Raw genomic sequence first — 25,300 nt, forward strand, 5'->3', positions numbered from 1 at the left:
TATCTCCCTTTGTGGACCCTCTTGTTTGCTTGGTAGAAACTTTGTTCAGTAGTTTCTTTCTCTGTGTAGTGTAAAACTTCATAGCACTCATTACTTCAGTCTTTAAATTCTGAGTTTTACATCAGAGGATTTTAGCAGTTAACAAACTCACCTTGAATATTATTGTTGATTTAGTGCATAAAAGGGTTGAATGAATATTTTCAGTCTTACTCTTCAACCATACAGGAAAAAAATTGATCCGTTTTAATACAAATCATACAGCACCACAACCATCTCAGTGATCACCCTGTACTCCTGTTCTCTGGAGCTCTGGTGTATTTCAGTGAGTGGATTCCATCCTGGTTTTCTTTCATATCAACAAATAACTTGGTTAAATGAGCACAGAAATGCAACTTTAAAGGTGGCTTAATGATTAATCCAAAATTCTTTGCTTCAAGCAGTCTGATCATCACTGCCTGGAGACTCCGGTACAAGCTGAGAGAGGGAAGCAGCAAAAGTACAGCTGTACCTGAGAGCACCAGGCAGGACAGTGGTGAGCAGAGCCGTCCTGGGAGATGTTTTGGCTGCCAGCAAGGGAGATGGAGTCTGACAAGTCAAACACAACTCTGGAATAGGAAAATATTCCAGTGTTACTTCCTAGTCCTCAAATGTAAAGTTTTTGCAGAAAAGAGACCAATCACTGGGCCGGTGGTTAAATTATATTTGTGTTTGGATTTAGTTTTTCTAATGGAAAAGCTGCTATTCCAATAGGATTAAACGTGCTGTTTCTATGTAGAACCATTCTGTGGTACTCACTGAATATTCTGCATAAGGGGGGACTTTAAATGGGTGTCCAGATAACATTTAAGCCATTCAAATGAGAAAGTGGAGAAGGAAAAAAGGCAGGATTCTCTTAGCTTCATTTTGCAAAATTCCTCTCGTGTAATTCAGGAGTTTGGTAATGGAAAGGTCTGTAGGAAGCCAAAGCTGTACCTGGCACTAATGGACAGTTGAAAAGAGTAAAGTCTGGGCTAAGTGAGGAGTGGGATTGTGGTGTTTGGGGATCCCTTTCAGAGGTGGAGGGTGACCAAGGACAGCATTGCTGCTGGAGATGTAGAACAACCCTGGCACCCCTGGCCAGCCAGAACAAGCCCCACTCTACAAGTTCCTTGTGATGGGCAGAAATTCGGCTTCACTGTGAAATGCAAAACTTACACAAATCCAACCAGCACATTCACACTTAAAATCATGTCTTGAGTTTCCAGGATAAACCTTTATTAGTAGGAACAGAGGAGAGACCGAATATATTAAACGTTTTTGGATAAAAGTCAAAGATAAAGAAGAATTTCAGCTGTAGACTTCAATAGTAAATATAGATACGTCTATTTAGGAGGTGTTTAACTATGCCTTATGTTACACGCTTACCATACAATATCCATACAACTGCAAATTCCAGAGGTAAGACTCTGTAAGAATTGTAAATGCTTTCTCTAGGATAACTTAGATACCTCAATGGCATCTCTGGTTTTTTTGATTCACATCTCATTTCATATTAGCTTTATAATCACAGCTATTTTTCCCCTGCAGGAAGAGACTGCAAGAGATCTGCTACCATTGGATTCTTACAGAACACTCTCAGAATCCCAAAAGAAACACAATCACCTTGTAACTCCAGTTCCTGCAGCAGCATCCCAGGCTGGTGCTGACACCACTCGTCCCTCTCTCTCTGTTGCGTTTAAGCTGGCATTTGCTGATCAAACCTACCCCTACACTGCAGCTGTTCTGGTCCTTCTGCTGCTCATTGTCCTGTCCTTGTATCTGCTTTGATGTTGCTGTTCCTGTGTCTTCACTGGGAGTGCAGTGGTGCTCCCACCATGCAGCTTTTTCCTAGAGTTTCTTCATTGAAGATTTCAGTGTCAGGGGCTTGAAAAATAATTTTTTTAATAATCCTGTCAGTACATGCCTTGTACGGGCAAGTTCTCATCTGCACTCAATAGTTATGGATTCTCTGAGCTATTTGTGTTGGCTTCTGTTATAAATGTTGGGATTATTTTTTGTTGCTTGTTACTGAACCTTTTGTTACACCATTAAAAAAGTATCACTAAATACAATGGAGTGTGGTCTTTAATTAGTCTGGCATTGGTGTGGGGCTGTCTTTATACTGTGTCAGAAACCTTCAGTTAAACACTGGCACATTTTCCTCTTCCACTCTAGTTCACTCCTACTCCTTGGATTTCCTTACCTTATTACAATAGGGACATTCACCAAAGATGACATTAAAACTCTGTCTGCTGGTAGGAAGGCCTTGTAGCCACTGCAACACAAGAAGTAGGTTAAAAGTCACATTGGTTTCATCTCCAATGTAAGAAACACCTATTAATTACCAGAGTTCAGCTGATGAGCAGCTGACAGAGCACATGCAAAGACGGTGGTTCCCTTTCCCAGAGTGCTCATGTGGGAATTGGGGGTGACAGGACAAGTGACTGCCACAATGTTCCTTACGGGCTCTTGCTTAATGCAGGATTTAAGTGGCCAGTGCTTGTTGTCCAGAACGTGCCAGCTAATGGCAGTTTGTGCCACTGATCACTTTACCTCATAGAGACAGGCTTGGTGGAAAGGCTGCCCACAGCGAGGATCATCACACACTTGGTCAGGTATGCTGCTGTCCAGCCGATAGGCATAGCAGATCCCACAGTCCTTGGCAATGTCCTGCAACACAACAGCACAGTTGAAAGGCAGGGGTGGGGCTGCTCACACACAAACACCTTCACCTGTGGTTTTGCTTTTGCAGCTGTAATTACTAATTTTTGCTTTTAAGACATAAAAATTTATGTCACAATAGCTTAGAGTGACACTGGGTTCCAGGTGTGCAAGACTTGACTGCGTTATATTTCATCCCTTACTGAACTACATCTCATTCAACAAGCACTTTCATACTTTTGGGCGCTTTTTCTTTATTAAGCACTGTGATTTGTCATTATGATTTGACATGAGATACAAACCCTCAGTCAGATCTTAATTTACAAGCTTCATGAGTGAAAGCAAAGCTCATAATCCAGTATTAAAGCATTGTCAAGAATTAGTTCCCAGTTTGTTTGAAATGCACCAGTATTTGGAGGGCTTCTTGTCCCCTCTAAGCTGCTCCACCTAATTAGAACTGAAGTCATCAACATCTGTAACAGAATGTTTGGATTTTTTACATCTCATTAGCCACTCTGGAACTTCTTTTCCGTTTAACAGTGGAGCCTGTTATCAATGCCCTCGCTGCTATGAAGGCCACAGCGAAGTGTGTACCTCTAATCAAAGGTTAACAAGCTCTGACAACTGTTGCTTGAAGTTCAGAAGTCCTTGTGACAATGTATTAATCCAATTACCTCTGAAAAGTCTCTGATTGTCCCTGGCTCTTAGAAAGTGACCATTTAAATGTGACTTATTCAGTAATAACAACTGGTCGTTAACCAAAACCAACTTACGCTTTTTTCCAATACAGCACGAGATGGAAAATCAACTCCTAGGAGCTCTCTCAAGTTTTGTAACAAACTGATTTCTGGATCCCTGCGGGTGGGAGAGAGGGAGAGAAAAATCCACACAAGGAATGGCAAACACCAGTTGGGTTTCCAACCTGCTTTACCGGGGACACTCACCACAAGTGCATGTTGTTGTTGAGTTTAGTTCTCAGAGGGTTCACTTCTGCAAACAGACAGGAATAATGGCATCACCCCAGTGAACCTCCCACCTTCCAGGTAGGGATTGGGATCAGAGATCTGAGTCCAGAGGAGAAACCAGTGGAATTTGCTGCCTTACCATGGTCTGCTCCAAGGAAATAACATTCCGGAAGCATGTTTGGATGGCGAGGATCTACCTCTATGTTCACTGAGACATTGTTCCCTGCAAGGAGAAAGCAAGGCCATGGGGAAGCTTTGCAAAGATTAGAAAAAAGAACAATTTTAAAAGGCAGTTTTAAATTGGCTAACTCAGGCTGGGTTTCATTAGGATAAATAATAACAAAGTTGGGAGGTACCCAAATGATAGTACAAAATATCAGTATATATCAAATATTTACATTTTCCACAAACTGTAATTAAAAATAGCAACTGATTAAGAAAAACCTGTCAGGCTTGCATTTCTTTTAGACTTGGCTAAACCTTTACATTTATTCAGAAATAAATGTAATTAACCTGAGCTAGCTGACAAAATCCATCCAAAGTCTTGGTGAAACTTTAAAGGTAGAGACATGTAACTTAATAATTTGTCTTTATCTTTTACAGTCAAAAAGAGAAGCCCAAACCCAATATTAAGCAGCAGAAGTCAGTCACCTCCTGAGCAAATTCCAGGATCGAGACAACAATACTGTATTTTCAAAAGAGCAGATACTTGGCTTTACAAGACACCCCATCATGCCTGGAAGGGCTCTGTTCCTCAGAGGGAAGCAGCTCAGTGGTGCTCTGGATCCAGCTCCAAAACATCACAGTAGAGTCTCTTCTGAAACAAGCCCAGGTAAAACCCAACCTTTTCTGCAATTAAAGCTGTGTTAAGCTTTCCATCCTGGAAGAGGTGGGAATGAATGAAATCAAAGTTCAGTGGTAGCTGATGGTTCTCTGTGACTGACAACAAAGGGCTCAAAGCCCTCTCCCTCCTCTGCTCAGCTGCTTCAAAGCACTTTTTGAGGCTTTTCTTCCCTTTTCCCTGGCCTGTGGCAAAGGGCAGCAGGACCAGGACAAAGCCCCCCTGACTGCACACAAAGTGATGTCTGACCCACAGCATCCCAACAACTTGCTGAATTTTTCCCATCCTTTCCTCCACTCCCTCTACAGGTGTCAGGGACAACTTGGGTCCAACTCTTGTATTCTCACATTTCTACAATTTGCTATTGATGATGTGGATTTTATATAATAAAATTCCTTATCCTATGTATATTAAGACCTTAAAATGCCAGACACCACATATAAACTGAGGAACATTTTCAGGTGTTGACAGGGAAGCCTAGTTTCTTCTTTTTTATTTCTGTCCTTTCCCCTTGCCTCTAACCCCTTTTTTCCCCTCGGGCTGCACTGTAATAGTTCTTCCACTCCAGGATAGTATGAATCTAAAGTTTGAAACTCTGGAATCTGTGATTGAGGTAAGAGCTTCACCTAAGCTGTTTTTTCACAAATACTGATTTTTCTAGGGTTACCATGTAAGTGCTTAGCTGTTGACAGTTCCATGTTCATAATTCACAAATACACAAAGTTTTCCTGCAGAAATTTTCATTTATCTGACACCAGAAAGTTGTGATGAATTTCCCAAACAGGATCAGCTTGTTATGGAAAGTTATTTTTTTTAATATGCAAGAGGAGTTCTGTCTTTGGTTTAAAGTGCTGCCTTTCCTTTCCCAAACCCAAAGAAGCACCATCTGATGAGACAAGCAGAATAGAACAGCTCCCTGAGTTTTACTTCTCAAATCCACTGTATCCCTTTAAATCTTTTCCTACCTATTGCAATTCTTCTGGTTGTAGCACTCCGTGTGGGAATTTCTGGCTCAAGCACCCAGGTCTTCCCATCGATTTCATCAAGGGCATCCCAGAATTCCTTCAGTGACTCCAGTGCTGCCAGGAACTGATTGTAAATGTCTATTAAGGAGTTCTAAGAAACAAGAAATTGAAACAGATTTCATTGAGCTTCCACCAGTGACCTGAGAGAATATGTAAAAAACAATTTACTCATTTAAGGTGTGTTGAAATCCATGTGTGTTCTAGTGTATAGTGATAACATAAAGCATGGAATATCACCTAACAACCTCATCATTATCTCAAAATTAAGCAGTATAAAAACTGGTGCTTAAGATCAGCTTCCAAACCCTGTAAATAAGGCATGAAAAGGAGAAACCATTTAATAAGCAGAGGATTACACATGGGGGATTTCAATATTTAAGAGTGGATTATATAGAATCAGAAATATCTTTCATTAGACAGGGCAATATACAGGACAGCAATGCAAACGAAATCTCTTGAAATTATCAGTGGGCAAAAAGAAATCACCATTTCCCCAGGAAAAGACTTCTGCAAGAGGAGAAAACACTTGGTGGTCGAGAGGAATCCTTTGCAGGTGCAGATGACCATTGAGGGACAGATTTTGGATATCTTGAGGTTCAATAGAAAAAGCAAATGAAACATTGTATTCTCAGACAGGCCTATTTCTATGAATGAAACAAAATACAGAAGGAATTGTTTCCTTTAATCTGTAGTGATTATATTCTTCTTTGCTCACCTGGACAAAGAGCAGCAAATTATCCGAGTGTTCTCAAATGAAGAAATAGAATTTTTCTACATAATATCTTTTTCTATTTTGTGCATGTGTATTTTAGAAAGAAATGGCATAGCTTGGAAATAAAATGTTACATTTTTTCCTGCTGTTGTTAAATGGTATTAAAGTAGGAAAGCACCTAAGCAGAGAAGTGTGACTTCTGGCTATCTCAAAATGTAACGCTTATTATCTTTAAAAGCATTTTGTTATTTTTATAATACCTGAAGTGATATAATAGTGTCAGTCACTTACCACATCTTAGAGTATAGTATCTTCATCTTAAGTACCATTATTTCCAGTATTTTAATAATTTTCACACAGTCCTGAAATGTGATCTTTTGCGCTCTGATGACACTTAAATTAATAGCATAATTTTCTGGTACTTGCAACAGTTGCTTTCCATTTTGATTTTTTTACATTTTTCTATATCACATACAGATAAATCCTCTAATAATCATTTTTATCTTTATCTTCTGGGAATTCAAAGGGTTTCACTAGAAAAAAGAAATATCAAGGGATTATAACCCACAGATAAGTTTTAAAATCCAATTAATTTTAATACTAATTGTAATTTTTCAATGATGTTCCTTAAAAAGGTAGTTAAATCTTTTTTTTTTTTTTTACACTGTTCATTTGATCTTATTTGCATGCTTCACTGCTGTTGCCAGCTGTCTCCTGCTCTATACGTAAATGCATCTATAGCTATTTAAATACATCACCTGCTTGTTATGCAAACTATGAAAATTCCAAGATTCCTTTTTATTTGATTAACCAATTAATTTTGGTTGCTGCCCAGCACTTTTAGAACAGCCTGAGATCACACTTCTCTTTGGTCTAAATTACCCCAAGACCACTGTTAATAATATCAAACAGCACAACTCTGTTTCATGGCCCCCTTGTACAAATGAATTAGAATTTGTGTGAAATATGTCAAAATTCTTTGGGAAACAAGACATTCCTCATTCAGAGTGTCAATGCTGCTCACCCTCGCTGTACAAGTGCTCACAAAGCCAAACTGGATCCTCCATCCTCCATAAACACATTGGCTTTGATGGGTCCCAGGAACTGTGACCTCAATGTCACCTCTGTGTTATCAGATTCCATGGATCCTGCATCCATTCACACCACTGACTTTGTCCAGGGAAAATCAGATACTCAGCCTCCCTGACTCTAAGAGGAACACACCTTCTCTTTCACCAGGAAAATATCATGTGATTTCTCAACCTCTTTATTTCCACTTCTATCCTCTGCACTCTCATTTCCACCTCATCACCAGGACACCTCAAGCCAATTCCTTTCTTCCTTCAATTCACACATTCTTCCAAACCCACACTTATTACCCATACACCATTCCCTCCAATCAAAGGAATAAGAAAGAATGGGGGAAAAAAAAATCTCACTCTTGGTTCTTATTTCTAGAGCCACAGAAGCTGAGAAAAATAAAGAGAAAATCTCGAGTCTGCGCCTGCCAAAAAACCAATGAAGCCTTTCAGGAACTTCTAAGAAGTGCTGTAACCTATATGGCTGTTCTGCCAAATTTCAAGCATCTGCTCCAAATCCTGGATGAACTAAATACTAATCAAATGGTAGTAAAAAAAGTTCTAATTAAGGTAAATACAGAACAATTTATTGCAAATTATTTTTCAAAAACAGAAAAAATGCAGTCTTTATTCTGGGATTTTTTTTGGCTAAAATTCTTCCTAACACAAAATTTGCTTATCCAAAATTAAAACAACTGCAAAACCCCCAATAAGAAATAGCCTAAACTATAGGTACCATTACCTTTCTGCCCTTTGTTAATTAATAAATAAAATACAATTTAACAAAGCAAACAGTCATTAAATGGAAAAGGGATCACCTAAAGAATTTATGGTTCCTTAGATCTGTTTGGAAACAGTTTCTCAATAACAGCAGTTTAACAATTTCACCCCTCCTTAACAGAAGCCAAGCCAAGACACAAGCCTTAAATCTTTATGAAGTGTCTTGTCAACCATCTCCATTTTCTGCATTTACAGCTGGTGCCTGTGAAGTTCCTTTGCCAAGAAAATGCACAATTATGATGCTTTTTATTGTGTTTTCATCTAAATAACCCAAGAATAATGTCATTGCCTCCACTCCACCTTCTGCACCTTGCATTCCCGTTTCCTTGCTGGCTGTTGCACGACCTCATTAGTCATTAATTTCCACTCACATGACCTTCATGTAGCAAGCCAGGTGGGCAGTGGTCAGTCTGGAAACCTCTCCCTGATGTGAGACACCCTGATTCTGCAGAACTGCACTTCCAGCGTGTGCTAAAACTGGAGACGGCACATTTATCTGGTTCTTTAGAAAAAGGCTATAACTGAAATAAGTAGATGTTCTTGCACTTGTCATTGAGAAGCACTCTGCATTTATTTGGCACTTAGAGCAGGAGCAGCAGCAGCAGCATTGCCCTTGGTGCTGATTTCTTACTACTCTAAAACGTCTCCTCTGAGCCAGAATCCACTGGCTGTTGCTGCTCATGCTGTGAGACACCTGCACTGGCTACTGGGCTTGTCATGACGCACAAAACCCCACCATCTTCAGCTTGACATTGTGCAAGTTATAATTATTCATCCAAATGAATATGTCAGAGCAGCAGCAGCAGACCTCTCATCAGAGCAAAAGAAAAATACATCAAAACATTATCAACCCAGCAGGAAGACAGGGACCATAAGGAAAATTACCCATTTTTAATATGGATGCCATAAAGCCATGTCTATTATTATACGGAAGGGGAAAAAAAAAAAAACAAACAAAAAAAAACAAAACAAAAAAAAACACCCTCAAGTTTAAAATCCATGAGCCTGAAATAGGCAGCAGCACACAGAGGGGGTGGAAAAGAAAAATCAATTACCTGCAATCTATTTATATTTTCTTTCATAAGAGTTTATATTCTAATGGTGCCATTCCACCAATTTAGATAAGCCTTGTCAATTTATACTTTAAAGGTGTAATATTAAAAGTTTAAGACCAACTGGTACCAAAACACCATGTTATTTCACTAGAGAAGAGGTATAGACTGTTCTTTTTCCCTTTTAGGAAACAAAATTTTCATGCACTTGAATACCTGCTGAATTCTGCTCCCAGGGGTGTTGCAGCATTATCTAAGCTTAACCCGTATTTTATCACGGTGTGAGGGCTGCTTGCCACAGTGATTCCCACACATTTGGAAAATAAACACAATTTACACAATTACCAAAGCCATTTGTCCCCACAAGTGTTGGGTTCATGTAACCCACACATGTAAGGTCAATTTGCAAAAGCTGCTGTACAGCTAAAGCATTTCTGTCTGCTGGTATTTAGTTCAGGATTAGAGCAGGCTCTCTGCAGCTCATGATTTTAGAACGGGCTCTTCACTTACACACAAACACCTTTTGTTCACGTGTTCAAATAGTCCCCAGGTAATTCTAATTGGAAAAAGATTTTAAGCATCAGTGTTGTATTTTTAACAGAGGATTTTTCCTTGGCTGTAGTGCCAGTATCAGTATATCTACCCCCTTTTTTAACTTGTCAAAGGCTGCTCTGTCAGGTTTTTCCAGAACATTTTATTAAAACATGAGTCTATCTTTAAAATTACTAATAGTAAACACAGAGAAGCAGTCACTGTCAGGGATGTTTGAAATGTTGTTAATTTGAGGCAACATAAATTGCAAGGCTGTAAAATTAATAAAACACTGTTGAAAATGTGTATTAAGTTTGAGGTTAAAAACAGCACTTGAAATGCTGGCTGGAGTGTAGGGATTCTAGTAAAATTCAAGGGAATAACATTTATTTAAACTGTTCCAAACCATATCAGAGAATCAAAACCTAAAATTACATAAAGAAATACATTTTCATTTGCTGTGGTTGATCTTTACAGTTATTTCCTCTCAATATTAGTGGGTCTGAGGTGACAGAACCTTGAGCTCTGCAGCTCAAGGTATTAATTTTTTTAATAAAAAATTATCATTTTTTATTAAGCCCAGCTTAAACTCATCCCGCTGCAACCTCCCAGCCATGCTCCCTATGTAAGTTGTTATTTATTGCTGGGGGGAAACCCTTGTAAGAGTTAAAATTATCAGGTGCAGCCATTTATGTAAAAACTATTTTCCTGATTTAAACAAAATATCAATTATTTTCTACATTCAAATTAACTTGTATCCGAGTGGTCACATTTAAATTCATTTAATATAGCACACATGCACTATTCAGGAAGAAAGGTACATAAAATAATGTGAAAGACCTACAAAAGACAGTGTGGTTCTTCATAGCAGCAACATCAGTTAAATTAAGAAATCAGAATTTCATTAAATACTTTTCTATATTGATTATAACTGGAAAAGTTTTATTAAATTATGAAAGCTCTGTAGGATAACAAACTGGGGAAAAGTTTACAGGATAACCAACTCCTTTTTTCAATGTCTGTCAGCTTTATAGGGTGTTTATTTTCTAGAAGACAGTAATTTTTTCTGCATTTCACTTCCTTTTCACTTTTCCACCATAATTCCTAGAGAATTTTCAGTCATAGGAACAGCTTAAAAAAAAACCAACAAGTACATACAACATGCAAGATATATCTCATGGCATGGAAGATATTTAAGGTACTGTGATAAGGAATATGAAATTTGGTGCTATTACATTTTCATGAGCATGTACAGAAATAAAACACACACAGGGAGAAAAGATGGAGTTAAAAACCAAAGCCAACCCCTTGCTACCACCCCTCCATTGCATATGTATTTTTATTTTAAAAAGCTGCCTAGTCCAGTAGTTACCTGTGGCATCCAGGAAACAGCAAATGGAACAGGAAAATCCACAAGGCAATCTGGTGGTTCTGTGGGATACTGAGGGAGGGAAAGAAAATACAGTTTGGGATTTTTTTTCCCTTAGTGATTTAAAATCAGATTGATACTCAGCTGCCAAATTTGATAACAAAATATGAGCACTTCAAGCATCTTGAGAACTTGGCTCTTAGAGGAAACAGTATGTAAAGCATTTTCAGGAATAGTTATGAATGTTAATTATCATTTAAAGAAGAAAACTACATGTAAATGTTTTATATATCAGTATTTAGTAAAGGCAAGAGAATCACAATTTTCTGTGTTCAGTGGTCACAAAGGAACATTAAAGAAACTTTAAGAAACAAAGCATGAATTTTTTTTTTTAAATTTCTCCCCAGTTATACATACTAGAAAGCAAAGTTTAAAAATCAAACAACCCTTCCAAGAGTCAAGAACTAATTTTCATTTAAGCTGAACTATTTGTTCTGAATGGTAACATTTTGGTTTTTAAAACTGAAAGTAAAGTACTTAACTATTTAAAAGGAGATGAGTGAACATAGATCCAAAAAAAAAAATCCTCAATCCAAATTAAGAGATAACAATAAGAAAAAACTTTTAAAGGCTGTACTAAAAAAAAAACAAAACAGCTATAAAAGGTTTGATAACTCCATGACATCTTAGCTATTACAGTTACAATCAAATGTGTGTGTCAGAAATCATCCTGTTTTTCTTAGGCCAGTTTAAGCAATTACTAAATACAATATTTATATTGGTTTTCTGAGCATGCAGCTAACTTTATCTGGAGAAAGCATTTTCATAGCCCTTGCTAGATCATTCAGATTATCACCAAGTGATTATCTGAACCTAATATTAATTACTACACAACAGGCAAATCCTTCCAGTGGCCTATTTGAAGCCTTGGGATCTGAAATGCTCCTGCACTGATCTTAATCAAAGAAACAGCATAACAAAAATAAACACACTTTTATTAAAGCATGTTTTCAAAAGAAATGCCTTCCCAAAAAAGACTTCAGCCAAGTCTTCTCACATGTAGTGTCTGTGTGTATGAAGGCAAATCAATTCCCCATGTCACCAAAACAGTATTTCACACACAAATTTTATCTGGCAAGTTTAAATGCCAGACATGGTTTAAAAAGGACAAGCAATTGATCCTTCATCATCAAAAACACTTGAAAACAAAATGAAAAAAATAAAAAGGATGATTACTTATTAAAACAGACAAGTCTGCTAATCTAACCTTTTTATTATATACATCTTTAGTTGTTAGATGGTGCTTTCTTCTGCTATGAGGAGTATTCAGCTATTTTATTACTATGATAAAACCCCACAAGCTTCTGTACAGCTACAAGGACAGAAAATGGGACTCTCCATTCCCTCAGGAAAGTGCCAAGTTAAGGCTGAACAGAACCAGCCAAGGCACCAGTGTCAGTGTTTGACCATGACAGCTGCTTGGGAAAAATGAATATTGCCCTATAATTTTTTCTGCATTTTTATACTTTCAAACAGTTAAAATACTTTGCTTCTGTTGTCCTAAGAGCAAGAAAACCTTAGGGCAACAGGTTGCATCAAATTTCTAGTGTCACACAAAGTATATTTATTCCTTATAAACAACACAACCTGGTTCCTCTCCTTGCATGTTAAATAGACCATAATTGTACTTCCTGATGGATTTTTTTCCATCAGTGTATTTAATAATGGACTGAATAGCAAATTAATTATGCACTCATTACTCTCTGCATGTAGGACAGTTTTACTCTTTCTAAAAATCTATGTGAACAGCACTCATTCCCAAACAGTATTTTTTCCCCTCATTTTCCCCTTCAAAGGTAAAGCTTGTTCATGTTATGTGAGACTAAAAAACTTTTAAAAAAACCTGGTTTGTAAAGGAATACAGGATGCCTGTGAAGGTGGGATTTCATGCTACAATACCATGCCCTTTCCTCACGCTTTCAAGATTATAACTTGAGATGATGGACCACAGATAGTCCCAAACAACATCATCCAGACAGTTTTAGATCCCTTTCTCCACTGGACTGACCTTCTGAAGGCAACAGTTATTGCCAGGCAATTGTCACCACACAGCCTGGATATTCACAACCTCTGATGAGAAATTTATGCCTTGAAATGAGACATTCTATGAAGAAACATTGTCATTTGAGTTCAGGGACAAGTACCAGGAAGAATTAAATTTTTTCTGTTTCTGCAAATGCCATGGGTTTGATTTGCAAGTACTGTCAAAATTAGACATTTATTTAGACTAAAAAGAAATAATTTTTCTGACTGACTTCAGTTTTCCATAAATCTTTACATCTGTGACTTTAACAGCAAGACTTGTTAATAACCAACCCAACATCCTCTAATTCTTGTTCTGTGCATAGTCTCTGGATGGAGTGATAATGAAGGAAAGTCTCCCAGATGGCTTTGTCTGTAATCCAGTAAAATGAATGCAATATCAAAGTGTTTTTCATGTGATGCACAGATGCATCTCACAGATAACCATAATCTGATATTAATTTTAAATATAATTAGTCTGAAATCTCAAGAAAAAATATTATTAAGTGACCTATTACCTTGCAGAACAGACACACCAGCAAGCAAACCAACCCTCTAAAATCCTAATGAATTAAGAACAATCGATATGTTTCAAGGAAGCCTCAAGATCTTCTGTCCCACATCAATTTACCTTTGCATTTAACTTGAGAGTGATGAGATGCTGTCGACCACAAGAGTCTTCAGCTTTTAACTTGACTGTGGTCAGCCCAGTGTCCACATAGACCACTCTGGAAGAGAGAAGAAAACTGTCAGAGCCCTGCAGAAAGTGTAGTTTGAAAGGTCTGCAACACTCTGATTAGTCTGTTACAAATATTAATCAGAAGGAGTTGCCAAGAATTTCTGCTGCTGCAGATTTACTGCTGTTAATACAGCAGCCTAGTGCTTAATGCAGTCATATATCTCTGGGTTATTTACAATGTGTGTCAGGGCTCATGCTGTGGTCAGTGAGCAGCGTGTTTCAGTTTTCCATCACCGGAACCTTTGACACACACAGCATGTTCCTGTCAGCCTCTACTTATGCACACATTAAACTTCCTGTCAAATCTTTGATCCATTTCTGTAGTTTCTTACTCTATGAGACTTTTATGCTCTTGATTTGCTTTTCTCTTCAATGAAGTTCTCTTTTATTATCAATACTATTATTGTGGGAGATTCAGTGCATATTGGTTCATATTCCAAAATCGATTTTCTGCAGAAAATAGTACCTGAACAGTTACAAGATGAGTTATTTATGATGATTTGCCTTCATTTCATGACAGTTGTACACTGTATTCATGCATCCTAGCAAGCAGAAAATACATACTAAATGTGAAAAAGTTTTAAAACTTCTGACTCTTTGCTTAAGATGTCACTGGTTTCTTTCTCCCACTACAATGAAGATAGATACAATTTTAAAATATATTGTTCTCTACAGGTAGATTTTGCTTAGTAGCTTCAACAATTGCCAAAACCATTCAAACCTCCCCATATATTTACAAGTAAACTGGGCATGTGTATATTTTGGCATTTTTACTATGTCATTGCTGTGTAAAGATAAAAAGCAGTCCAAGATAATTGCACAACTTATCACCCAGACTGATGGAAAGGCCTAACAGAGTTCAGAGAGAGCATCTGCTTGCTGGCGTAAGCAACATTTATTTTTTTTAAACCACTACATACTAGAAAAAAGTCATGGCTCTCTCAAGTGAAGCTGGCAATAGTTGTAGAGGCTTGTGGAAGAAAAAGTAGACGTACAGTAAAGGGTTGCACATCTCCAGGAAGGAAGGGAAAAGAAAATTGTCTACATCAATGAAATAGGCTCAATAGGAGGATCCTGAAAAATACAGATGGAAAAAGCAGTAGTAGGTAGGAAGAAGGGAGAGAGAGATTATTTCATGTTTAATGCTGATTAAAGAGACCTGCAGATTTCTGGGAGTATTTATCCACAACAACTGAAAGAAAGACAAATCTTGATAAAAGTGTAATTTAATTAGAGCCAGTTACACTTGATATACTTCAAAAGAATTAGAGGATTCTTCCTCTCACTGGGGGTGGGGGGAAATCATTACTCTTGCTTTGTTACAACTTCACCTCAAAAGTGTATCAAGAGTTTTACAAAGATGAGAAACTACCTCTATACCAGCCCTCCATCTACTGCTTCCTGGGCTGGGGACTTCCTAAAGCAGCAGCTAAGGCCCAGCATGGATACTGCAGTGAAAAATGCAGCAGTGTCTGCACCAAAGCACAGCTGGTGCCTGCAGCACTGTGCTGCAAAGATCCACAGCAAAGGAAAACAAAAATTAAAGGGAGGCTACCAAGGTGTCTGGGATTTTATCTGTTCTGATATTCATCTTCAATCTTGATTTATAAGAACAGTATGGATTCTTTTAGTTTAAAGTCACTTTTTGTATAAACACATAAGTAATTGGGTACATAAGTGATACTTCACTTCTATAGACTTTTATTCCTCTGTAGGCTCCATCATTTTATCACAGAAAAAAGAAAAAAAAAAAAAAGAAAAAAAAGAAAAAAGGAATACAAGGAATCAGCATAAAGATGGAAAGCCTCAAGTAAATCTCTGAAGTCCAGCATGACACACAAATGACTGAGAGCACAGGACCAGGCAGGCTTCCCTGGAAATGGAGAAGGCAAGAGGAGAAGATACTTTGTATGAAATAAATAGGAAAGTATCAAGCATAAGAGTTTTGAGACAACATGGAGTTAAGAGATACTGGCAACTTTTTTGAATCCCCATGAGGATTATAAATCCTACAGGTGTTCTATAGTTGATAATTTGCCTTCCCAGGACACTGTCACTGATTCAATCAGCTTGATTAAGCGGGAGTATTAGAAGAGCCTTTCCTATAACTTTACTCCTGCAGTACTATCTCTTTCTCCCCAGTCCAAATCTTCCAATCTTTCAGTTGGATTTGGGTGCAGTCATCTTCCAGCAAGACCCAAAACATGCTAGGAATGAGTAAATCTGGGGCACACAACAAGCAAGGGTTTTTCCTAAGAAAAATCCTTAAATAAAGCTCAAGGTGTGAGCAGTGATTGCTCGTCACTGTCAGCACCAAACACAGGCAGTTCTGCTGAAAGATCATTGCAGGATGTTCTTAACTGCCATGCAAATAAAGTATCACCTACAACTCAAAATCAGCCTCAGTTAAGAGGCTTTCTTAGAGAGTCACTTCAGTGTTAAAAGCACTCTGAAATTTAAGGTGTGACTTGCTAATGGACTTTACACTGCCTGTCCAGGTTATTCTCCTTCCAAGTCAGAATATATCTGATGTGATTCCCTGTGTGCAGGGTAGTCCTTTGATCAGTGACTGACTTCCCCAACCCTTCTTCAAGATTTTGGGTTTTTTTTTGGTTGGTTGGTGTTTTGGTTTTTTATCCATTTTGGAAGAGCAAACATAATTGAAAATTTACTTCCCACATGTTTAAGAAATTTTACCTAATATTCTCAGACTTGAGTCTGAAATTTAAATAGAGTACAGCACAATTACACATTAACCATGGCAACCACTGACAAAAACTTCAGCTGATTTCTCAAGGGTGTTTTATATCTTTAAATAAAAGTGGCCCTTGAAGTGCACACTTAGTGTTAATCACAAGTTGTTTATCTATATAGAGAAATCAGGTGGGAAAAATCAAAACTGTTCTTACACCTAAGGCTTCTTTATTTGATTTAGCACAAGATACACTTGTTAAAGTTTTGGGTTGAGAGCCTTTCAGAATCTCCCCTCCACTCATGAATTTTTTGGGTAGATTTACCTTTCTGTGGAATAAATAATAAATTCCTCTAAGAAGATGCTTGTGCTGAAAGAGCATGTTCTTTAAAAATTATTATGCTAATTCTAAAAAAAGTATGAAATCTCTTTATGAAAGCATAAAGGTACATGATGATTAACCATAATCTATATGGCTAGTCTCAACCAGCTGTACAAAATAGGGAAAAAGAGAACTCTAAATATTAACATTAAATATGTTTAATATACCAGTAGTTTATAGGTCAAAGAAGAAATAATTTCTTAGTAGTGTATCACCTTTCAGCACAGTTATTCAGCACAGTTGATAACAGGTTTGTTGGCTGTTTTTAATTTATAAACAAAGCAAAATCAGTTTCTGAATAGGGTAAATGAACAGAACAAGTACACTTGATATGTTCAGTTCACAAATACAAAAGAGGAATAGATATTCTAAAGATAATACTTGTTAAGAGTTAAAAAAATCATACCTATTCCAGCCCAGTATTTCTAGATCTCTGACAAGACAGGAGTAGTATTCTGGAGGCCGTGGGATGTGCAGGTCTTGTGTGTTCTTTAAAGCAATTTCCTGTTTAAAAGAACATTAAAAACATCATTAGGAGCAATTTCAATATTTTTGCATCTATTTAGCCATGTGATTTTTGCAATTCATTCGGAAATATTAAGCTTATGTAAAATTAACTGTACACTGCATTTGTTTTGTTATAGCCTCCAGCTAAAGCAGACAAAGAAGCTGTTTAGTAAATTACTTCAAATACTGGTAATGAAAACATCTGCAATTTAAAAAAACCTCCACAGATGTTGACAAGGGAGTCTTCAGATGCAAATATCAAATGTGTCTCTTTTTCAGCTAATAAATTTGAAGTCAAGCATCTTGACTGAAAGAACATTTCAAAAGAAGGTTCTATTTAAGCTCACAGCTGTCTCCTGGGCTCCACTGCCACAAAAGACAACACATCTAAGATATTCACCATATTTTATATATATATAAACTTTATATAGCAATCAAAAAACAAAATCAGTTTCTCAGTTTTAACATCACAGGATCCCTTGGAATAAGTTTTGGTACAGACACTCATCAAGCAAGTAGTAATGTTTCAAAAAGAATTTTTATCAAAAATTAATGTTACTGTGTAAAATAAACCCTAACCATGTGTTTCAGTTGTGTTGTGCTACTTGCTCTTTAAAAGTGCATTTGAGCTAAAATTATGCTTACAGAACACATAAATTTATAACATTTAGAATAAAATTAATAATTTTAAATAAAATAAATTCAATTAAAATATAATTTATAAAACAAGTAAGAATCCTTTCTGCCCAGCTCTCCTACACCATCATCAGTGTTTTCATTCTCTGCAGTAACTGAGGATCACTATTTTGCTATTTTGAATAAATTACACTTTCACTGCATTCTCATTTTCTGAGTGCTTGTGTACATAGGCAAATAGATTGGAATAACTACTGTAAAGTATTCCAAAATAGACATTCTTATTTAGGTCTATTCCAAGCATAGCAGAGCAGCAGTGTAATGCCAGGAGGAATTTATGCTATGGTTTTGAAGAATATTTCCTGTGTTTTATTCCTAAAGTAAAGTAGGTTGGATGAAGTATTCATCAGCAAGAATGCTCATAGAATAATGTTTCACTAATAGATAGAATTCCTGGTTACATGTTTATTAGAGGGCTTGCTGCTGTTCAACCCCAGACCTGAAAAAATTTTAAAATAAGAATAAACAGCAGCCTCTGAAATATTGGGAAAGAAAAAAAAAAACTTTCTGCATTTATTTGTAAAATTGTTAGACAGGTGAAAGCAATCCACTGACTGTATAACCCACTGTATAATTACAAGCCTGCTTTACCATATAGACAATAAAGGAATTCCAAGAAAATCACTGTAAAGAGGATGGCTCTACACTGAGATCCCTTGCTGGCATTTTAAATTTCCTATAGCACTCCAACTTCCAAAAAATACAGTCACTTAAAATCCTAAAGGATATTTATACAGCTATTACATGAACAGCATATATACAAAATCATCTCTTTTTAAAAAAAACACAAACAAAAAAAGTAGTCACATATCAACGGAACAGTAATCTGTAAAACACAAAGTGAAACCCAAAGCTCTAAGAGCATCCCATGTCCCAAACATCTATTCTGCCACTCACCAGAACAGTTTTCAGCTCCACCATAAAGCTGACAAGATCTGGGCAGCTGTGCAGCCTCTGGAGGAAAGAGAGAATCAGTTAATTTTCTGCAACTCATAACTTCTGGTGATTCACCCCAACTGTTTTTCTTGTATTGTCAAACCAAACATTAAAAAGACCAAGTATATACCACATGTTTAAATTTTCCAATTACAGAATAGAAGTTCCAGGAATCTTTACTGAGAATTAAACATCCCCTGGCATCACCCTTTTTTGTTTTTCTTGAAACCACCTCCATGAGATACAGTGTCTCAACCAGCACCTGCGGCAAAGGCTCCTTCTTGGAAACAAACTATTCCTTGGGACTCCAAGGCTGCTGCATCCTCACTCCAAATCTTCCTTTGGATACTGAGATATAATTTAGATTTCAAGAATGAACTGAATATAATATTAATAACTAATGTGAATTCTCTCCCTTGCATTGTGAACAACATAAATACATTAAAAAAAGACAAAATCTGTTTCTAATTAAGAAAGTAAAGAAAAATTCCAGTAAAATGTCATCAGTTATTTATTAAAAATTGTTCTAGCCTGATCTAAAAAAAAAAGAAAATAATAAAAATTTAATAAAAATAAATATTTATTCCATCTATTTCTTGTTATATTTACTTGTAAATCCTCAGGCATTTAAAAATAAATCTTGGCTCTACAATTAAAGGAAGGTTCTTTAACCCTTTTATAATAGGTGTATGAGCACAAGATGTCACAGAATCATTACAAACAAATATTTAAGACTGTTTAATAATAATGATATTTAAATAAGTGGTTTTAAACTCCTATACCTGTTTTAAAATGTGCCGATACCCATGCAGGATCCTCTTCAGATGCCAGCTGCACTCTATCCTAGACAGAGTTTTGTACAAATTTCAAACTCATAGTACACGATTTTTAAAAGAGCAGAAAGCCTTCTATACACAACAGCTTTTCTTGGAAAAAAGCAAAGGAAGGAAACAATACTTCAAAACTGCTTTGAGTTTTGCGTTCGAAGTTACTTAAAACGTCCAAATGTCACTATGCCAAAGCCCATTAAAAATTGAGCAACAACCTGCAAAAGCTTGTTCTGTGCCGAAAACAACAACATAATTCTTGCAAGCAAGTGTAACTTCATAAAATACAATAATATTTAAAAGTGATAACCTGAAAATGTCAAAGTTACCTGTAATGCAGTTTTAATTACCTAGCCTAGAATGTAATAAAGCTATGGAATGCCACATCTGCTCCCAGTTTGGAGCGAGCTGGCCTAGGCAGAACTAGGAAATACAAAGTTAAAGGCTCATCCATGTATGTGGATTAGCCTCTTTCACCCCACTTCCCACAGACTGCTGGGATAAACACAGAAATAAGAACAGGGCTTTTAAATGAAAGTTGGGCCATACCAATTAATGCATAGAAACAGCAAACAGAAAATGAAGTTAAAAACTCTGTTAATCATCATGGCTTAAATTGCTTACATAATTGCTGAAATTTACAACTTTGCACTGAATTTGCTGTTTCCCAAATGGTGACATATAAATGATCTATAAATACAAATTATATAAAATATATAATTTTTTCCAAGTACATTGCTTCATATATGTAAACACAACCAATTAATTACAACATGTTTCAAAGTTAATTAACAACAAAATATTTTGATATGCAATGCTTATTGTCAGCATTTATTAATGCACAGCACTGATGCTGTGCAATTTTGTTGCAAGGTTAAGCTGAAACCAATGACAATTAATTAATAACACTGATATTGAAAAAAAAAATAATAACTCATTTTCATATCCATTATTGCTTTTATCAAAATTAACTTTGTTACATCACACTTAAAAATTGCTACCATAAATTCTCTTACCAGGCATTTTTCAATTGCAAATCCACTGGTAGCAGTATCCTGATGTGGAAATTTTTACCCTTGAAAAGAAGTATTTGTTTAATAAGAAGGTCAGAAAAGAAAAATATTAGACACTTGTGGGAATGATTCCCCATCAGATCAGCTACTAAGAAAGAAACTTTGTCTTTTCTGTCTTTCAGGAGTATTATTCAGAATCTCTTTCCTTAGGGATAAAAAGCAGTATGAGTGACAGCTACAAATAATGTTGATTTTAATTCTGAAGCTGAAGTACTCTTGACCTTTAATTCACAATATTCAGTAAAAACTCTTCAGCACATCACATTTCATAAAGCAAACATAACACCTTTCCGGAGAAAAATAAACCTTATCCAAATCTGGACAGAATAAAAACATATAATTTAATCCAAATTATGCTACTGTACATGAAAGTTTGTCTTCAACTCCCATAAAAGACAAAACAGATGCTTATCATAAAAGTAACTACACTAAAAAGAACCTTGGGCACTGATCCACAGCACAATTCAGCAGAGTTTTATAAACTGTAAACAAAAGCAGCCTCAAGTACATAAATTTAAATTTTTTTCCTGTTAGTGCAATCCACATGGTGCAGCTTCTAAATCCCCCCTACTTGTATTTTCAGTCCTTATTGAGGTTCTCCTTCTACTTTACTATGGGATGATCAAAATTAAACAGAAATAAAGAAGGTTGGTGAAGCCTCAAAGTAAAGGGAGTAGATAATTTATCTTAAAACTTTTATTCCAGACTCTACCCCAGCTCAGGACACCTTGAAGTTAGGAGTACTGGGTCCCCAGCACAGGCAAAGCATGGACATACTGGAGTTAATCCAGGGAGGAGCTCTGAAGGTGACCAAGATCTCAAAGCTTCTCTCCTGCCAGGAGAGCCTGAGGGAGCCTGGAATATTTAGCCTGGAGAAAAGAGAGATCATGGAAGACTAAAAAGGTACAGACAGATCTGAGTGACACACATTGACAGGTGATAGAAATACAAGAAATATCACCTAAACAAAATGAAAAATTAATACTTTAGAGGGGATCAGAAACTGGAACAAGCCATCTAAGAGGTTGCACACTCCTGGAGATAATCACAACCCGACTGCAAATGGTCTAAAGCAACTAGTTAAGGCAGAGGACCTCCAGAGGTTGCTTTCAATCTCAATGTTAACTATATTTTTGACAATGCTAGTGGACACAGCCCATATATTTTTGCCATCTACTCAGATGAGTAAAGCCCCACGCTATTTCTAAATTAAAATACACTCGTTCAGAGCTGGGTGTGTGTGATACTTTAAGGAGCCACAGCTGCACGGTGTCAGTGAAGGCAAAGCCGGGCTGGGAGCGGGCCCCTCCCCTGCCTCAGGCGCTGCTCTGCCCCGCGCTTTCCCCATCCCCACGGACCGCTTTAGCTGAAGCCTCAAAAGTAAATTAAAGGAAAACACCCACCCATCAGTCATTTTTGTCGACTTTTATCACAGGCCATGAACGCGGGCATATCCAGCCTTGCCCCAAAAACCACTTTTGACAGCGCAACTAACCCAGCCCAGAAGGCAGCAGGAAGCCATACCCCGGGCAAAACCGCAGGACGGCGGCGGGATCCCTCAGGGCAGGGAAATGGTATTCCCCACTTCACATTCCCGGTGGCTCAGCCAGGAACCCCGGCAGGGCGAAAAGCGCGCCCCTCCCAGAGCCAGGCGCGCCACGACGGGAAGCTGTGTCCCTCCCCAGGCCCGGCAGGGCAGGAAACATCCCCCCCTCCACCTCGGGAGGCCAAGCGGCACGCAGACCGCGGTACCTGGGCAGTGACAAAGCCCTCGTAGGCGGTGCCGTGGCGGTTCTGCGGCAGCAGCAGCGGGCAGTGCCGGAGCAGGGCCCGCGCCCCCGTCCCGGCCATGTTCCCGCCCGCCGCCGCCGTTCGAACGCGAGGCCCCGCCCCCGCCGGCGGGCGGCGCACGCGCCCAAGGGGCAGGGAGGGCGGGGCGGGCTCGTGAGGGGCGGTGCGCGACGCTGAGGCGGGCGCGCGGCTCTGAGGGGACGGCGCCCGAGGAGAGGCGCGCCCCTGAGCGGGGAGCGCACCTGGGAGGAGGGCTGTGTCGCTGAGGGGAGCACGGCTGAGGAGGGAGGAGCGCACCTGGGAGGAGGGCTGTGTCGCTGAGGGGAGCACGGCTGAGGAGGGAGGAGCGCACCTGGGAGGAGGGCTGTGTCGCTGAGGGGAGCATGGCTGAGGAGGGGGGAGCGCACCTGGGAGGAGAGCTGTGTCGCTGAGGGGAGCACAACTGAAGAGGGGGGAGCGCACCTGGGAGGAGGGCTGTGTCGCTGAGGGGAGCACGGCTGAGGAGGGGGGAGCGTACCTGGGAGGAGGGCTGTGTCGCTGAGGGGAGCATGGCTGAGGAGGGGGGAGCGTACCTGAGGGGCGAGGAGCGTGTCACTAAGGGGAGCGCACCTGAGGTGAGGGCTGTGTCTCCAAAGGGAGTACACCAGTGAAGGGAGGAACGCCCTCGAGGGCTGAGGTGCGTGCCATTGAGGAGAGCGCACCTGTGGAGAGGCGAACACCTGAGGGAGGAAGCGCACCGCGCTGAGGGAGGCGCATCCCGAAGGCGGGAAACCCTGAGGGAGAGCCCCCGCGGCTTCCAGAGCTCCTGAGGAGCAGCCCTGTTTTCTCCCACAGCAAGCAGGGGGTCCTGCTACCTTGAGGAGCGTCTTTTACAGAGTACTGAAGGAGCACGGCTTCCCTAGAGCAGAGCCGGGGTTTCCTCGCTATTTAGCACATCCTGAGGGGGCTGGATTAACTAAGGACTAGCTGTTAAGTAAGAATAACTATTAAGTAAGCCTCACAGTAGTCAGCTGACTGTGCCATGGAGATTTTCGTGCCACCCAGGGCAAGGGGTTACTCGATTTCTTCATTCTTGTCTAGGGGTCAATATCTCCTACCATAACACTTTTAGGGTCATAATAGCTCTTCTGCCCTTTCATACAGGCGCTGGGATAAAAACCTCCCTCTCTTTTCTTGATAGGTTGCTGCCAGGACCTGACAGCCGCAGTATGTGGGAAAGCTTGAGGAGAGGAATTTGAAACTTTAGGGTATTTTGTGTGTGTTTTGGAAGGCATTGAAACTTTGCACATCATTGATGCTGAGCATCATGCAAGACTCATTTTCCACCCAAATAGGCATGTTTAAGAAAGTAAACACTGCTTTTTGTCTATTTAGATACATTTGAGCAAGAAAAAATAGTTTTATGAAGAGATAGATGACTTACCACGGTCACCTAAGAGGTGTGTGGCACAAGCAACTTGTAGCTGTGTGGGACAGGAGGTGGATTAAAAGAGAAATGAAGGAAACCACACAAATTTTTACACCTGCAGCTAAATCCTGTTCCCTTAACCTGGGAGACCCATTCACAGGGATTGCATGGAAATAGAAGAATCAAAAGCAGTGAAACCCTTTGCAGTTTTAGGTTGTTGTAGAGGCTATTTGAAATACAATATAGAATGCACTAAGAAGCTATAGATGGGTGAAAGAGTCCCAATATTTGATATGTAAACTCATCATTTCAGGTAAGATTTTCAGGAATATGTGCTGCTAAATATATATTCTTGCCACTGTTTAACGTTTCTTTGTACCTTGGAACTGTCACTTCCAAGGTGACTTCCAGCAAACTATCAAGTGTATCTGAGAAAGAAAGATCTGTGCAAGAATGTTGCTTTACTCTCCCTTTTCTGCTCTGGAAAATCTTGGACAATGCAAGATCGTTACCAAGGCAAGAAACATTTTCTAAACATATGCACAATCAGATTTTAAATACTATGGTGTTCAGCCCTTCTGTAGTTTGCTCCTCTGAAGCCGCTCCTGTGCATTTCAGTACCCAGCATAGCTCCCCATGAGCAGTTAATTCAGTGTTTCATAGCAATTTGCATCCCTCGTGTTATCTATTAATTTAATTTTGACAAAACATTTCTCCTCTTGAGCTGTTTTCTCTCAGTATGCATTGCACTAGAAATTACCTTATTTAATTGTGAAGTAGCACTGTACTTTACCAGGCCCACTGACCATTTCTTAATTGCATCAAGTGCAAAATTGAAGGCAGAAGGGCTTTTTTCTTTTTTGGCCATGCTTATCTGAGTCTCTGGCATTAAAAATGTCAAGTCCCTTTAGCCAAATGCATTTATGGAGTAATGTATCTAAATAAAAATACTGTAAGGTCAGTAGCATAAAATATTCTACTACTGGAGTCCAGAAAACACTAATCATTATCTTACACTGTATATACTGCACACTTAGAAACTTTGTAAAAAAAATGCAATTACTTGAAGCATCATGTTACTTTGAGCTGGCACGCAGACCAGCATATTTAAAGCAGAAAAATTGAAAAACAAGA

General features: G+C 38.7%; 2 protein-coding genes across 8 annotated transcripts in view; one reads left to right on the plus strand and one right to left on the minus strand.

The window, feature by feature from the left end:
• VRK2 (VRK serine/threonine kinase 2) overlaps nucleotides 1–4,393 on the plus strand; it is a 39,257-nt gene extending 34,864 nt beyond the window's left edge. Inside the window, exons 14-15 of one of the 6 annotated variants that reach the window (XM_085575761.1) lie at nucleotides 438–532; nucleotides 1,567–2,090. In XM_085575761.1, the coding sequence (XP_085431887.1) occupies nucleotides 438–512 (75 nt within the window). In that variant the 3' untranslated portion in view covers nucleotides 513–532; nucleotides 1,567–2,090. Of the gene's footprint in view, nucleotides 1–437; nucleotides 2,091–4,247 lie in introns of those variants that run through there. The other 5 variants (XM_021527513.3, XM_021527514.4, XM_085575760.1 and 2 more) reach the window with 5 other exon arrangements.
• Nucleotides 1,233–22,847, minus strand: FANCL (FA complementation group L). Of its 2 annotated transcripts, XM_021527515.3 has the most exons (14): nucleotides 22,720–22,847; nucleotides 20,911–20,969; nucleotides 19,850–19,910; nucleotides 19,029–19,085; nucleotides 17,335–17,432; nucleotides 13,747–13,843; nucleotides 11,037–11,105; nucleotides 5,451–5,601; nucleotides 3,784–3,867; nucleotides 3,624–3,669; nucleotides 3,453–3,534; nucleotides 2,572–2,688; nucleotides 2,222–2,293; nucleotides 1,233–1,902 (listed from the first exon to the last, which is right to left on the minus strand). In XM_021527515.3, the coding sequence occupies exons 1-14, from the start codon at nucleotides 22,816–22,818 to the stop codon at nucleotides 1,867–1,869; spliced, it is 1,128 nt and encodes a 375-aa protein (XP_021383190.1). In that variant the 5' UTR covers nucleotides 22,819–22,847; the 3' UTR covers nucleotides 1,233–1,866. The 2 variants fall into 2 exon arrangements, with proteins under 2 accessions (XP_021383190.1, XP_085431888.1); XM_085575762.1 differs by lacking the exons at nucleotides 19,850–19,910; nucleotides 20,911–20,969.
• Between the last annotated feature and the right edge of the window lie 2,453 nt (nucleotides 22,848–25,300).

The sequence above is a fragment of the Lonchura striata genome, chromosome 3 (genome assembly GCF_050655825.1).
Source record: "Lonchura striata isolate lonStrDom1 chromosome 3, ASM5065582v1, whole genome shotgun sequence".
Classification (NCBI taxonomy): Eukaryota; Metazoa; Chordata; class Aves; order Passeriformes; family Estrildidae; genus Lonchura; species Lonchura striata.